Source organism: Bacillus rossius, chromosome 18, assembly GCF_032445375.1.
Source record: "Bacillus rossius redtenbacheri isolate Brsri chromosome 18, Brsri_v3, whole genome shotgun sequence".
NCBI classification, from domain to species: Eukaryota; Metazoa; Arthropoda; class Insecta; order Phasmatodea; family Bacillidae; genus Bacillus; species Bacillus rossius.
This window is the reverse complement of record NC_086345.1, coordinates 13,402,859-13,419,128: the sequence shown is the minus strand read 5'-3', so window position 1 is coordinate 13,419,128 and position 16,270 is coordinate 13,402,859. Positions and strand designations below refer to the sequence as shown.

The 16,270-nt window shown below is 35.1% G+C and overlaps 1 protein-coding gene across 3 annotated transcripts in view; it reads left to right on the top strand.

The window, feature by feature from the left end:
- LOC134541457 (roquin-1) overlaps window positions 1-15,526 on the top strand; it is an 80,398-nt gene extending 64,872 nt beyond the window's left edge. For all 3 annotated transcript variants that reach the window (XM_063384925.1, XM_063384926.1, XM_063384927.1), the window contains 2 exons: window positions 1,928-2,035; window positions 4,403-15,526. In XM_063384925.1, coding sequence (XP_063240995.1) covers window positions 1,928-2,035; window positions 4,403-4,519 — 225 coding nt within the window. In that variant the 3' untranslated portion in view covers window positions 4,520-15,526. The remainder of the gene's footprint in view (window positions 1-1,927; window positions 2,036-4,402) is intronic.
- Window positions 15,527-16,270: the final 744 nt, after the last annotated feature.

Below are 16,270 nucleotides of genomic sequence, written 5' to 3'. Positions count from 1 at the left end.
AAATATTGATTTCCTTTCAAAGTAATTGGCAAGTATTAATAATTTTTTGGGCCAAGATCCCAATTTTAAGAAATTGCAGTTATTTAACTGCATACATTTCAGTGGGTAAGAAAAATTGTACCTGTTTTGGTAATTGTTAATAGCAGCCTTGTGTTTCATATGCGGTATAGGAGTCTTGAGTTACTGAACTTTGATTAACCAAGGTTTTGTATTATCAATAGGCCTTTGCGAAGCTTCAACTAAGACCACTGACTTTATGACATTTCGGAAAAAAACAATCTCCCTCTCCGAACCGATAACACTTTCAGTGCCAGGCTCCAATTCGTGTTTCCTCCCTTGCGTCTCCAGTGCAGAGACTTGAGTTCTCTCCAAAACATGTCTGTATGGAGCCCGGCTGACGCTGGATGCTTTTGCTAGTATTAGGCCTGTGTGAAGCTTCGACCAAGAGAATCAATCAAAGCTCTTTTTAATATTTTATTTTTATGTAGCCAGGAATGTTGTTATTTGTTTTATATTTATTTGAAGCTTCGGTTGTGATGCAAAGCTTCACGTCTGACGTGTTTTGCTTGAATAAAGATGGTTACTAAAAAATATCAAAATGTGGCACTCTAGTTTGCTTTCAAGAACGATATTTTTGCAATTTGATTTGATTTGGAAAATATTTTTAACATTTGATTTTAAGTCACTTCACATAAAAAAAAAAACTAGTATTCACAAATGCCTAATAATCGAGCAGACCTGAAGTGCCATTACCGGGGCAAAGTCTGTTTAAACATTTGCTTGAGGAGCTAGAAAATTATCTGACTATTGTTATAAGGCTAAAAGAAAATTAACCTCAAAGATGCCATTTTCTGGTTGGGCGAATCATGACGTGATGTGAAAGAATTTACATCGAAGAAAAGCTGGAAAAAATCACACTGATAAATGGTACCACTGGGCCAACTGGAAACCAAGACAGCATTCTTATTATATCTGTGTCATCTGAGTTTTTGTTTATCCCATGCAGTCGCAGACAGGGTTGGCTGATTCAAACAACAAATTAAACCAAAGCAAGTGGTTTTGGTAGGGAAAAAAAATGAATTGTGTATTTCTAAATATAATATCCTAATATTTTTAATGAAACATCTAATTCTACTCTAATAACAACAATAGTTTGCTCATTAATGTTTCTTGTGATTTATAGGAACTAATATAATATTCTAATCAAGAAATTATCATTTTAATCTGAATAAGTTTTAAAATTATACCTAGCTAAATACTCCTCGAAAATAAAATTAATTAGTGAATTATAGTCAAAGTATAAATAAAAGAGGAAATAAATTAATTTAATATTTTAAAAAAAATTCCTATTCTATGGAGAATCCTCCTCTGGTGGGGAAATACCCTTTCTAGGTTAAGTTCCAGTCAGATGTGCAAATCTGCAGGACTACAGTTCTTTGATGTTATAACTTTTCTGGTTCAACATGAGTGGCAGAAAGTGGGATTTTGTATGGCTTTCATTTGAACATGGTGAGAACCAAAATTACTAATGTAATAAAAAAAAACAAGCTGGCTTAATCAAGAAAACCTGTTTTTTTTTTTCCAACCCTGGCCGCAGACCACATTAACTTGGTTAATCAAGACTCATCTGTAATTAAGTACAAATTTATTAAGTAGATTTTAGTTGTAGTCACATGGTTAATAGTTTCGAAAATGTAGTTTTTTTTTTTTTTTTTTTTAAATCTGGCAGCTGTGCGGTTTACGCCTATTACTGGAGTAATACATAAATTATAAAGTTTATGACTAGATTGCACCTTAGCATGAATGTATTTTACAGGAGAATAGTAACTGATAAGTCTGTGGTTAAATTTGTGTATTTGGGTTTTGATTCGAGTGTGATGTTTTTTTGCAGTGTCTGTTGCCTTAACGAAGTGTGTTGTGTGTCCAGAATCAGTTGGTGTCCGTGTCCATAACATCGCCGTCGATCTCGACCGTGAGCTGGATCAGGGACGGGTCCGTGAACTGGGGCTCCAACGGTGGCTGCAGGAGTGACGACGTGAGTGCTTGTCGACCGGCGGTCCCCTCGCGGGCCCCCGGGGGGGATGTTCTGTCGGTCCCCTCGGAGTGACTCCAGTTCTCCACGTGAGAAGTGCCGGAGTGGCATGGTCACTCGCATCCCACCGGTGACCTTCGACGTCGATCCTCGCCGACACCACCCTTTTTCTGTGCCGAGCAAAACCTTGCAGCAGTGAGCTGCAGTCCCGCGATACTGACCCCGGTCCTACCGGCGGAGAATGGGTCGTCTTCGGACGCCATGATGCCGATGAGCTTCGAAATGCACCTAACACGACTCGGGTTCGCGAGCACCGTATCAAAGCTCGGACTCAATCCGCCCTTGTTGGGTTACCCGTCGTGATGGGTCGGATCCCAATCTTCTCGAATTCTAATCTCGGAGAGTTACCTAGAATATTCCCCCTGAATCCGAATCTAGGTGCCGTGGGTCAAAAATAAAACACTGTGAAATAAATGAAAAATATTAACTATGGTGGTGAAACATCCTACCCTTTAAATGGTTTTTCACAAACTAAAGTTTCCAGAATCAATACATATTGCATTTTTATTTATATAATATATTACATATTAAAAGTGGGAAATGGTAGCAGTACATATATGAAGAAAAAAATTTACCTAGTCTCAAAGGTAATCAGTTTTTAATTTTTTTTTTTTTTAAATTTACTATAATTCCTCTAATGTTTTTCTCCAAATCTTTTTTCCTTGGATATTTTCAATCTGTCAAATACTATGGCTTTGATGGTATTAAAGGATTTGACTGGCCCATCCCTAGATTTCAGAGCTGCTAAGTAATTTCAGTATTTATTACTGATTTAGACATCTCGTTACAGAATTACGAAGTGTTATTTCTTTATTGTAGACATAAATACATTTAATGAGTAGTTAAAAATAGTGGTTGTCTAGTTTTGAGACATTTTCGGGACGTTGCGATACGTTTTGTATCATAAATCTCTTACGCGTGTAGCCGATTAGCAGTGTCTGTGAAACAAATTTTTTTGGTATTCAATAAGTTTACGGCAAGGTAATTTTGGTAAATGGGTAGTTAATGTTTTGGCAACGTTAGAAATGTGTGAAGAGTTAAAATGACTAAAAGGCATGTTTTAAAAGTAATTTTTTTAGGCATAATGCAACCGGTACAGACTTTCGAAAGCACTTGAGGGACTTGCATATCACTTTTATCTTCATTTCTCCGCCATATAATGTTATGGTCACCGCTCAAATTTCACAGTTGTCCTGTGCATGACGAGAAGACTGCGCGCCAGTCCAGAGGAGATACAGCACTAGAAGCACCAGGGTCTCACTGACATGATACACCCCTTACCAGATGGGCCTCTTAACACTATAGCCCTTTGAATCACGAATCAATGCATCATACCTTAGCTATCAGTTACTTGCCGAAAACTCAAGATGGCAATAGCAGCAATAGCTAGGGATACCTGTATTTCACGAATACATTTCGTGTCAAGGTATTTCACAAAATACTGTAGCTTCTCTCCTGTGGTTATTGGCTGAGGTCGGTGAGAGGTGTCGTCCAGCTCTTGACGGGGCCAATGAGAATGTGGTCACCGTACTGCTGCACCCTCACAATTTGCCACGACTCTTAGAAAAAAAGCTAGTGTTTTGTGAAATACCTTTGACATGAAATGAAATCGCGAAATACAGGTGTCCCTAGCAATAGCACTAACGTAGATCTACACCCGAACAGTGTTACAGGTAGATTTATGTCTCCGGTGACGTAAGCAGGGATACACGCTAAACGGCCGTGACCAGCTTGCGATCGCTGAAAAAACCTTGTGCTGGGAACACAGCTTTGGCCTCCCTGGCGTGGTCGATTTCAACGGGAGTACGGGACTCCGCGGGCTACAACCACTCTGCGAAGTGTTACTTCTGTCGTGTGTGACGGCTTTGAATATATATACTGTATAGAAGTCGCGAGTGAATAGGATTTACTCTACGTTTTTTCAGGAGCGTATGATGAGCAGCTTTGGGAACTTCACCGCTGCAGGGCGCTGCCGTAACGCCCTGTTGTTATTTACACGTTAGAGCGCAGCACTGTCGTCTGCTGTCATTCCCCCGCACCCCCCCACCCGACATTCACTGCAGCTCAAGGTCGTTCAACGGGAGGGGGAAGGGGTGTTTGAAGAGTTCGACACTTGTCCGCCAGGGACCACCACAAGTCGATGCCCTAGAGATGGTGGTGATTGCGGCGGTGAATTAACCAACTACCTCAAACCGTGTTAGAAATTTTAACCTGGGTTGGCGACTTCTCTACAGTATATATATTCAAAGGTGACGGCCACACGATGTGCGATTTTTGGGGGTGAAGTCCCGGGCGGGCCGTTTTTTGCAGGAGGACGTGTACGAGACGGGCATAGCCAATGACATGCGGGAGCTGGAGCTTCGCTGGGAGTACGAGTGGGACGAGCAGGAGAAGGGCTGGTCCAGCGAGGAGGACTCCAACAAGTAACAGCATCATCCACCCCGCCAACCCCCCCCCCCCCCCCCTTAATCCCTTCTCTATCTCCCCCATTCCCTCGCTTCCTCCTTCAACCGCCTGTCCGGTCTCTTCTTTATCAACCCGATGGGTTCGGAGCTAACTTATCGTCGCAGGTTCTGCACACACTGTCTCAACACACACGCAAAATCACACACACACACTCCCATGCTTCCCGTTCTGCTGTGCAGGGTTGGTGCGTTACACGTTGTGGCGACGTCGGATGTTGTGTGTGCCGTCACGACCAACAATTATTATTATTATTATTATTATTTGTTTCAGAATGTTCACAGCTGTTGATTACAGCTTACGTATGTGCCTTTTTTTTTTTTTTTTTTTTTTTACTTCTAGTTCATTTAAGGTTGTTTTCATTTCAAATAACTCTTATTTTGTTTTAGTTACTGTCTGCGTACCACATAATACAATTTTGGTTAACCAAGAAAATATATATATTTTTTTCTCTCTGTTTGAGTTTTACTCTTCTTAGTTGCTGATGCATAAATGTTCATTTTATCATCAGAACATACTCTATAAAAAAAAATGTACACAGTTACTGAATATAAGTAGTTAATAAAAACAGCCTGTGTTTTAGGTAGGCCTGTGTGAATATATTTAATTTGAAATACCAAAATTAAATTATTTTTTTTTTTACATTATTAACCATTCATATCCAAAATCAATTGCAGGTTCATTAAAGCTCATACAAGTTATTGTTAAAGTGTGGCATTTCCACTACTGAATCATCAAAAAAAAAATAATTGTTGAATTACATATATAAATTTTTCACACTCATACAAGCTCAATATTTGTATGCAAGAATATTTTGTTGTTCATGTTAAAAATTACTTGGAACTAGAAAACTGTAATTCGCTCAGGCCTTGTTTTGGGTCATGGTGGCTATTGGTGAAATTGAGAGTTGTCGGTAGTGGCAGTTATATAAAGAACGAGGATATGTCTGTTTTTATTGTAGGGTATGTTGTGCAGTGTACAGCTCTTTGCAAAGATGTATTTTGGTGCAAGTAAAATGCTGAGCTTTGCTGTTTAGCAACTGAGTTTGTGTGTTTTGACAAAATATCACTGAGTGATGATGTAGTCAAAAAAATTTTTTTTTGAAATTTAATGAGACTATCAGGCACTCATTTTTGAAGTGTCCTGAAGTATTGAAACGTGTTTGGATTCTTCATTAATTTTCCTGCTGAAATTTTGGAAATTTAAAAAAAAAAAAATGGGTGGCGTTTGGTCGACTTAGCAAATGTGTGCACCGTCTCTTTTTAATATCAAAAGTTCATAGTTGTAAATAAATTATAATATTCTGTGAGATCATATGAATTGAAACACATGTTTCTGATTAGTCACTTGTTCCTCACCGTAAAATTAAAACACAAATTATGATTACAAGTTTTTTTCTTTTGTGTTTCCTAAAATGGGCTTCGAATATAAATTTATTCATAAATATTAGTTATACCATCCGTCATTTAAAAAAAATAGACATTCAAATCACTCATCTATTTTATTGTCCAACTAGCTGAAAATAATAATGGTGAATGTGAAGTTAAATAAACGATGAGTGATGAATAAAAAGGGATGAAGCATCATAGTTACCATAGAATCACAAAACTACCACAGATACATTGTAGTTACAGTAAATAACCAGGTGATATATTGGGCAAATTAGATGTTACATTACTGCTACTTAACCCACCAAGCATAAGGACAACATTATCGTGCATACAATCTGAATATCCTTGTACTGGGCATATAGTGAACAGGGCAATAACGAACTTGAGTATTTAAAGTAGCAATAAAATGATAGTGTATGTGTGAAAAATTGTTTTCATTTCAATGTTCCAAATCAACATCCTAAATTTGAAATCTTTTACTGCAATGCAACTAGACAAACTATGTTAGTTTCCTTGTGCTTCGTAACATAATTTGAAAGAGTAATTTTAGTTTTTTTATTATTAGGTACTAGTTGCTTATAAATTTATTGTAAGAAAAATTCAGATAGCTAAATTACATGGAAATGTACAATTTTAGGTAGAGACTAGGCTATTGCAATTAGCACTAGTACCTGTTAGTTGAGTTTAAAAGAAAAATGCCAATAAAAAAGTTATGCTGACTACTCAACTTCAAAATAGTCAATTTTTTGCACTATGCAATTCTTCTCAACATTAAAATATGCTACTAATGCACCCCTAGTCATTATAATGTTTTGTTGTTTAGGCAAGATCCAACCCTGTTTAAAATTGATTCCCCAAATGCATTTTGCCACATTCATGTAGCATACTTGTAATACTTTTTATTGTTTGTTATAATTTAGAATAAATTGCAATGATTTGAGTTTTAATGGCACACAAAGGTTATTTTATTTTTATCCCTTAGGAGTTTCATAAGCATTTTCTTTAGGAATATGGAATGAGATGGAATCATCATCGAGAATTGAATCTCAAATATGATAGTTAAAACTGGAAATTAAAATGTCATGTTTCTGGTATTGCTAGTATTTGTACTTGTCTGTGTTAAATTTCTCCCCCTCTTCCTCAAATGCCATCCCCTAATTTTTTTTTAATTTTTAATACATTTTGTTAAGAAATCAATCATGGACTTTAAACAAATGTGAAATTTTTGAATTTCAAATGTTTCAGCAGGAAAGTTAATTTTTTTATATGAATTTGAGGTTTCTTTTTTATTTCTTGTGTATAATAAGTGATGAGTTGTATCCAGTATAAAGTTCAGTTTGTAAATTTTCAGTGGTAGGTTTTCCGTATTTTTTTCTTTCTCTCCTTTGTTTTCTGACAAAGATGTTTAAATATATTTTTTGATCTTCCAGTTTTATTGGGAGTGACTGTATGGAAACCATTGTGTAGGTTTCTATGATTTGTTTATTAGAGCATGGTTGCCAGTTTTTTAATTTGTTGTTTAATAATTTATATAGTCTTACTACTAATGTACCAGTAATCAAATCTACTATGAAATTTAACGTGTTTCATTGTATTACATAGTTCTTGCTGTTTTGAGCAAGGGATAAAATTTACTTGTTTTAAAAATGTATTGACCTAACCAAAAAGTCAAAAAGTTTAATCAGTTATGAATATTTTTTTGTAAAAGAAAATTTTTTTTTTCAAACAGGATCACATGTGGTTTACAAACTTTGTGTATAGACTGTGCAAATGAATAATTACTATTTGGGGATTAATTTTCAAAGTGAAAAATTCACATAGGGCTTTAAAAGTACAGGATATATTTTTATTTTTTTTTTACCCAGAAGATTTTAAGTTACAAAATTTTCACAATGTTATTTTAATTATTTTAGAATCACAAGTACCAAGTAAGGAATAAATCTAGAGAAATTTATATTGGTTTGTTTGCAAAGTTTATGTTACTTTATCACCAGCTTATTTCTACCTACCTATTACTGTATGATGCATATGTGTTGTACAAGGTTAATAGTTTGTTATTATAAGCTGAATTCTTTTTTTAAATAATTATTAATAACTGTAAATTTAACTTTAAGAAACTAATGGGTTGCTGTTTCCAAAATTATTGTAGTGAAATTTTGTTATAACTTTTTTTTTTCTTTATAACATTTTCTTGCATAAAAAGTGACTCATTTGGTCTACAAACTTTATATTCATTGGTTTCTTCAGAAATATTATACATACCAGAGTTCTTGTTATTTAATAATGCATGTTGCACCCAAAACTTTCTCTTTTATCTTCGTCATGGCCAGAATTGTATAATTTTGAGTTTTCATCAGCTTATATGCCACGCATTTTGAAAACTATAAATGACTACTGAAAAACAGCACATAATACCTATTCATGATACATTTTTTTTTGCAGAAACTGGTTTGCATTCCATTAGCTGAAAATACTAAGAATTTTGCATCATTTTGTGTGTGGCTGCTTTGTTGTAACTTGTTTACAAAAAAAAACTTTCGTAATTTACTGACTTGTAAAGTCCATGAACACTTTTTGCAATTTTAACTTCCACATAGACGAGATGACGTCTGTGAAATGTGCTACTTTATTTGAATTTAGTGGGTCTTCAACTTCACAGTAACAAATTCTGATGTTCTGCCATGTGAGCTGTATAATTTTGGTTGGTTGTACAAGCGGCTCTGCCATTGGAGGAAAGAAGGGCAGCCCCGCCTCTGTCATGGCACAACCTTGCTGATACGCCGTACTCACGCTTTTTCCTTCTTAGGTCACGGGTGCGTAAGGCCGCGAAGACCGGGCTATAGACGGGAAATATATACCAATTAAAAACTTAAGTGGTGCTGTGTAAAGGTTGTATTTTGGCCAAGTGGAGATCATATAATGTGTTTTTTTTTTCTCACAAGACATTTATTTTTATCTTTTAAAATAAAATAATTTTTTACTGTAACTTTTTAATTTAATGCTGGAGAAGGTTGAACATGACATTGTGTGGAAAATTGTAATTTCTGGTTTTGGGGGTTGGAGATGGTTCGATAAAAGGTCCAAATTCGAAATTGCGACCCTTTTCCCGGTATTCGTGAAGGGTTGTAGACCCGAGAGATGACTGTAAACACAACACGTTATGCTGTGTCTCTAAAGCGAAAATAATTTAGGTTGTGGTTGATGTCCTCAAAAGAAAAATTAGCTTAGCACTAGGTAGTTTACTGTGTTTTCGGAGATATTTTAACTGTTTACCTTGCTTAAACAGCAGTTAGTCTGTTTCTGTCTGAGTACGTGAGTGTCCAAATTTATTTTCAGAATCAGATTTTATCTAGTTGTGTTTCTGGTGTTAGTACTGTTTTGCACGTCAAATGCAGTTGTTCATGTACTGAGTTTTGTATGTGAAGGATAATGTGTAACGTCCTTGAATTCAGCATTTACCTGTAAGTTTTTTCTTGCAGTCTTTTTGCACTGATATGTCGTAAATCGAACCTATTTGACAATGTGATATTTCTCACTATTCAGTGAAGGTTAACTTGTACAGCTGGCATTTTGTATCATTGTCTACTTACCTGACTACCATTTTCAGAAAATTCGCATTTGTTTTAAGAATGCGTGATGATATGGAGGTTTTGCAAACATTTAAATAACATTTATAACATTGATAACATTTAAAGACACTACCAGTAAAGAAGTTCAGTGTTAAAAATGATTATATAAATTATTGGATTTGTGCATAGGTTATTATTACTGACCTTTCTTTTGTAGACTACTGAACATTGTCTGTGTGGGTCCTCAGATGTCATGTTCTTGATTTTAAATGTGTTTGGTTGTGATGTTCATAAAATTGTGAACATGTGGTTTCTTACTCAATGAGCAATATTGTGTTCTTCTTTTTAAAATTATCCACGATTGTCGATTTGTAATAATAATTGCATTGCCAGTATCATTTTTTGCTTTATACAATTATTTTATTGTGTTGTTAATAACATACTATAATATTGTAAAGTGTAGTCATTACTTAGAAACATTAGAGTAACTACAGTATGATTTAGTTGAGAAGTCTTTCAAAACTGTGGAAGTTGTAGGTACATGGTGGCCAATTCTTAATTATAATACAAAATTCTTTTATTTTTAGTATTTAATTAATACTAGTCAGAAATATTATTAAATTGCCTACAGTATCTTGATGATATCTTAAACCTTTGTACAGGATTGGGTTAACTGCAATTTTTATGTGAATTTTATTTCACATACGTAATTGTAAGGTTATCGGGGGCCCGTGTTTTGTCGAAACCAACTAGCAGTTGTTGGTCTCCCGTGTCTCGTTGACCTCCCCTGCTTCCATGACTGCTGCATACTCCGCCCCTTTCCCAGACCGTACCTTGTGGGGGTGTAGATCCTATCGCCTAGTTTACAAGGTATGGCGCAACGGTTTCGAGCTTCACGAAGTACCTCCATCACACAAGTACAAAAAAAATCAGGGTGTTCCCCAGGCTGCAGATTTACAGTCCACAAAAAAATCTGGAGGTGCTTACTTTGAAGCTGTGAAGGGGCCACGTCGCTACCGCTGCTTGTAGCAGAAGTATTCGCCGAGCTGCCTAGCCCTGTGACTAGTGATATTGACGCTCCCAGCTCCGGAGTACCAGAACTTGAACCCGTGTCGCCTTGTTTGACCGCACACGTCCTTGCCTTCCACGAGATCTTCCTCGAGTCTTGTTGCCCCTTCCCTCTCCCCTCTCCCCTCGAACAGTCAAAAAGTTACTTCCCCACCCCCCAAACCCCCCTCGCAGGAACGATGAGTACCAAACAGATAGGGGCAAGACTTCATGGTGAATCGCGACAAGACCGCAATAACACCTAAATTCAAGTTAATACACCACAAAGCATCAAAAATGCAATCAAAATCATGAAACTAAACCAGTATTTTTCAATCAAAATGAACCTCTAACGGCAAATTTGTAACTCTTTTAAATATTAAGTTCAACGGCAGTAACTATTTTAGCGTGAAGTATGTACCACAATTGATGGAATAAAAAATGATTGGAAAAGGTTTTTATTATTTTACTTTTTAAACACAGAAATACATAAATTATTTTATTTGTTCTGAGTAGTTGGACATGTTCATTAAAAATCGTTATATTGAAACAGTTGCATCAGTAGCTGTAAAAAAGTGGAAGATTTAATTAGTTTTATGTTTTGAGTCTAATGACAACTCACGCAAGTTAATATAACTCGTATTCACGTAGACCCAAACAGCGTGAACGTGATAAATATTGAAATGGCAAAATATTTAAAAAGAAAATTAATGGTGCAGCAGCAAGGTGTTTGTTGTTCCTGTCTGTTGCGTGGTTCTTGCCATCCCCCCTCCTCCTCTACCCCCTCACTATCCTGGCCCTTCACCCACCCTTCTGCTTGTATACTCTGCCATGAAGCGTCACAACAGGAAGTACTCGCTCAGGCTTCAGCGGACAGTCTGTCCTTGTTTTTGTCACCCGACAGTGAGAAAACGAAGTAGCGGTGGTTACAGCACAGAGCAGGGAAGAAAAGAAATGTTCTCGCTTGGTTCCACATTTCAAGTTTTCTACCTTCTCCTCACGTCCCGATAACGAAGCATGCTAAATATCCAAGGCTATACCATGCTTTGAAAACTGTCTACAGTTGAATGCGCTGAACTGGAAGCAGTCGTAATGCTCAATTTTTTTTTTACTTGTGCTACAGCCTTACTGTTGTACCTTCTCTGTTTGCACTTATTACAAATATTCATCAATACTGCAGTTGGCTCCCCATTTTCAAATCTCATAAACTGATAAAATACATATGTCTTACCATCAAATGAAGTCGGAAAATTTAAGGTACCGTCAGTCGTAAAACCACACACTATTTCCCGAGCTCAAAAAATTGCAAACAATAGGTGTCTCTTAGAATGGAGTAGATTCGGTTCACCAATTATACGACATAGCTATTAAACAGCGGAAAAATAATTGTTCTTAAATATTTCAGTGATGGTGTGGGGAATTTTGCAAAGTTTCTGACTTAGTATTGTTGGTTTGGTTTCATTGGTAGAAACTGAAGATTTGAACACTTTTAATGTTCTGGTACCATCAGCTTCCACAGGTATGTGTGTTTGAATTTTTAATGTTATTGCAGGACTCTGATATTTATTTAAGTTAATTTGTGGGCTAGTGTTCGTTAGTGACTAATGATTTACTAACACGTGCTGTAAATACGTAGTTAACGTTGCGTGCACCGAACAAAGTGCCAGTGACACGATAGGGCATTGTGCCGAAACATGCACACTCATTATCAACTGTTTTTTTTAAGAGTTTACACGCTTTTAGTTGGCAATTAAGATTTAACTAATACAAGTATGTTTAGTACATACTAGTGCAATAATTAATTCTTGTTTGTTAATCGTGCGTGTGGCAAGCAGGACGCAGCAGGATTTTCTGACCGTTGTGGTTGCGGCTGTATTCGTTAGTTCTTCTTTATAGTGTAGGGCCGGAACTTTTTTTGTTATTTCTACCACACTGGCTATGCTGCGAACTGTCTCACGATAGTTTAAACTAGTCCCTGTAGAAGTTGGACGGTGGTAACTAGAGTTAACGGTAAGCAGGGCGGAACACATTCAGGATGGTGTGTGCGTGCAAGTGATAAACTTTGGCATCCAAAGCTTACATTTTCTAAAACTAATATATATATTTTTAGACCGGTCCTGGTTGTTGCACGGTAAAGTGTGGATTTTCGTTGCCTAGTTTGTACCAAAAATTGTTGTTTTAGTTTTTTGTTGATGAACAATCTAATATCTGTAATGATGTCAGCATAAGTGACTTAAATAAATGACAGACAGGACCCCCCTTGAGACAGTTTGGAAAGAAACATTCTAAATGGGCGTAGGGGCAAAATCAGTATTTTCGTACGGTTATCTCCCCCCCCCCCTCCTCCCCCAGAGAAATGATGCCACAGTTCATCTGATCTAAGTGAAAGCCATTTATTTGGTTTGTGAGTTTTTACGCTTCTTTGTGGAAGTATGTATTGAGCTTTGTGCGGGTCGGCATAACGAGGTAAAAACTTGTGTTGTGTTGCCTATTTTTCGAGAGCTTGAGTGAATGACTTTTCTCATCCGTACACATAGTATTCACACAGGTATTTCGCGGGAATAAAATGTGGGATGTGCTTTTGAAACATGTAAGATGGTATATTACTGTCGCATCTGTGGTAAAATAAAAATAATGATTTGATGGAGTACGTCCGTAGGAACAAAACGGTTTTTTGTGTATGTCTTGTCACAAAAAATAAAAATAAAATTGTGATTTGTTATAATTGGAGAATTTATTTTATGTTGGTTTTTTAAATGTAAATGGGGGTGCATTGCTCGCACTTGTTACTCTAATTGTAGTGGATTATTGCATGTTAAACATGTTCTTCGTGCAGAAAATAGTTCTTTTGCTTGGAACTTAACTGAAGTATATATTAATATACCTTAAATCTGTTATACAGTAATGCTATATTATAAGTAATGATAAATTTTCCTAGTGTGTCGGTCTCCTTTTTGAGGGATCTGAAATTGTTAAAGCATGTCATGTTTTAGCAAGGGCTTTTTTGTTTGGTTATTATTATTATTATTTTTTTAATTTTTCCATTTATTGTTGCTAACATAGTGTTAGTGAAGTACATATTCTTGCATTATTAGAAACTTAGAAAGACATTTCATACCCTCCTTATCCTACCTTAGTCCCAAAGAAATGCATTTTTTTTTTTGCACAGTTATTTAAATAGAGTATGTATCTCTGTTAATCTTTCCTTGGCTGTAAAAAAAAAGGAAAGTTGCAGCTATTCGAAAATGAATGCTAAGAACGTTCACGAGTATTTACCAAGCACCATTTTGTGTGGTTTTAGCTATTGATCAAAATGCTGTACCGACTTTTGTTTCCAATCTACATATTCGTTACTGAACTTCCTATCGATTAAATATTTTCCTTTGGATTCTAGTTATTTTAGTTGAATGTTTTAAACTTTTTATAACTTTGCGACGCACCTACAGCTAAGTGGGGAAATATATCTTAAATAGCATGTTGTGAAAAGTTCAGTTTAAAATTGCTAATTAAATGTTTGAAGTTGTTTGACATGTTGTTTGCAAGTCCTTAAAGTTTTTAAAGAAATGCAATTGAACAAAAATAAGATGAAGATATGGGATTTTTCCCCTCTCATATACTCGTGGCTCTTGCATTCATTCCCAATCTGTTCATCCTTTTGGTACGCCTGTTTTTGTTCTACGAACTGTTGTGTGTATGCTAAATAACACCCATTGAATAGCTGTCTTTTTAAGATGATAAAAATATTGAATATTGTTTTACTGGACATGTATTTGTCATAGAATTAATTTTAGAAGTCTACATACAGCTAAGCTGTGGTGGTATGAATCTAAAATTAAAAAAAAAAAAAAAAAATTTGTCACTTAGAAGTACCAAGTACTGTCTGCACATTTGTTTTCACTGCGGTTATTATTACTGTACTTTTATAATCTTTCAATTATAGAAGTCAAATTCATAAAAGTTCAGATTGTAGTAATATTTTCACTTGTGAAAGTTGCTTAAATGATCACTGTTTTTTTATTATTATTTTATCATAGAACAGCCAACATTTATTGAAATAATTATATTAATTGATCCATGCGGGAACCTAGTTATATGATCGTGAAATGATGGTGGAGTATTTTAGTTATATGATCATGAAATGATAGTGGAATGTTTTGGCTTAAAATTTTCAAATATAAACTAAAAAAAAATTTTTTTTTAATGAATCGAGAATGTGATACATTGATACACAAAATTGTGTACAAAAGAAAACAGTGGTAAATAAATTTATAAAACATCAATTCATTCATTCAGTCAAATTATTCTAAATGTTTTTAATAGGAGTTGGATGATTACTAGTATGCATAGAATAAGCCAACGATATTTTTTTAAACTAAGAGTAGGGAAGTGTTTCACTTAGTCATTATTTAATTAATTAACTGGTTGTATCATGTAGTGGAGAAACTTGGCCAAATTTCCAGAATTTTATCTTGTATGTTATCCACAAAAATTATGTAAAAATGATTTCAGAAAAAAACTGCCTTGATCAAACTATCCACACCGTGATCAATTTTGTTTAAGCTTCATTTAGTTTTTGTGCGCACATTCCATTGCCATTTAGAGTGCTAAATTAATTAAAGGCAAAATTCACTCCCAGAACAAAACAAGTGTGTAGATGGTACCTCAAACCATGATGTTTCAATCAATTATTTGTAAAATTCCCACATCTTGTAATGTTTTAACAGCCGTACTTAACAGTTCAAAAGTATTTTTGTCAAGGTCAAATTCTAGTGTAAATTTTTCAGAAGTTATATATTTTGGTATATAAGTATCTATATATATTATATTTCTAAATATATGTTTGTAGAGTGGAGAAGCATGTTGCACATGTTTATCATACAGATTATATTAATCATTTATGTAATATTTTGGTGGATAGAGATGATGTACAGACTATACAAAATAAAATTGAAGTTTTAACTTAATCTGAGTGTCTTGAATCCAACTTTTTTTTTTACACTAAGGACTAAGCCTAGCTTATTGAGAATACTTATTTTATCGCATACCTAATACTGTGTTCTTTACTTGAAATAGAAAGCAATTTGTAGCAAATTAGAGGTTTTTTTTTTTTAATTGGGTTGCTTAAAAACAATTTATATATTTATATATATATATATATATATATATATATATATATATATATATAGTATATTATATATATAATTTAAGAAGTTTGCAGCTTTTCATATAATATCAACATAAAGTGCAATTAATTGATGATAAACCAAAACTTTGGACTAACATGATACTGGTTAAATTCTAGTGTTTGTAAAAAAAAAATTTAAGAAGTTGAGAAATTTTTTACGACATGTCACAAAAGGCCACAGTTTCAAATTGTATTTGGTTTAATTAATGTGATGGGTTAAAAATTCCACGTCAGCAAAATATCCTCCAAATAGCCAAATGTTCATAAAATTCAAACATACTAAACAAGAAATGCAGATCACAGAGAGAAACATAACAAGTATGTAAGATAAGCTAACACATAATCTCACCTAACACTGACTGCCAATGAGCAGTGTACATCATAATTCAGAGCTTTATACAGTACCGCGAACTGAATTAATGCCGGCATCCGGATAAAAAGGTCCCTCGCTGCTTTTAACCTTCAATACACCGCACAAGCACTCCACTTAATTAATTTCCAATTTATGGTACTGGCTAGCTCC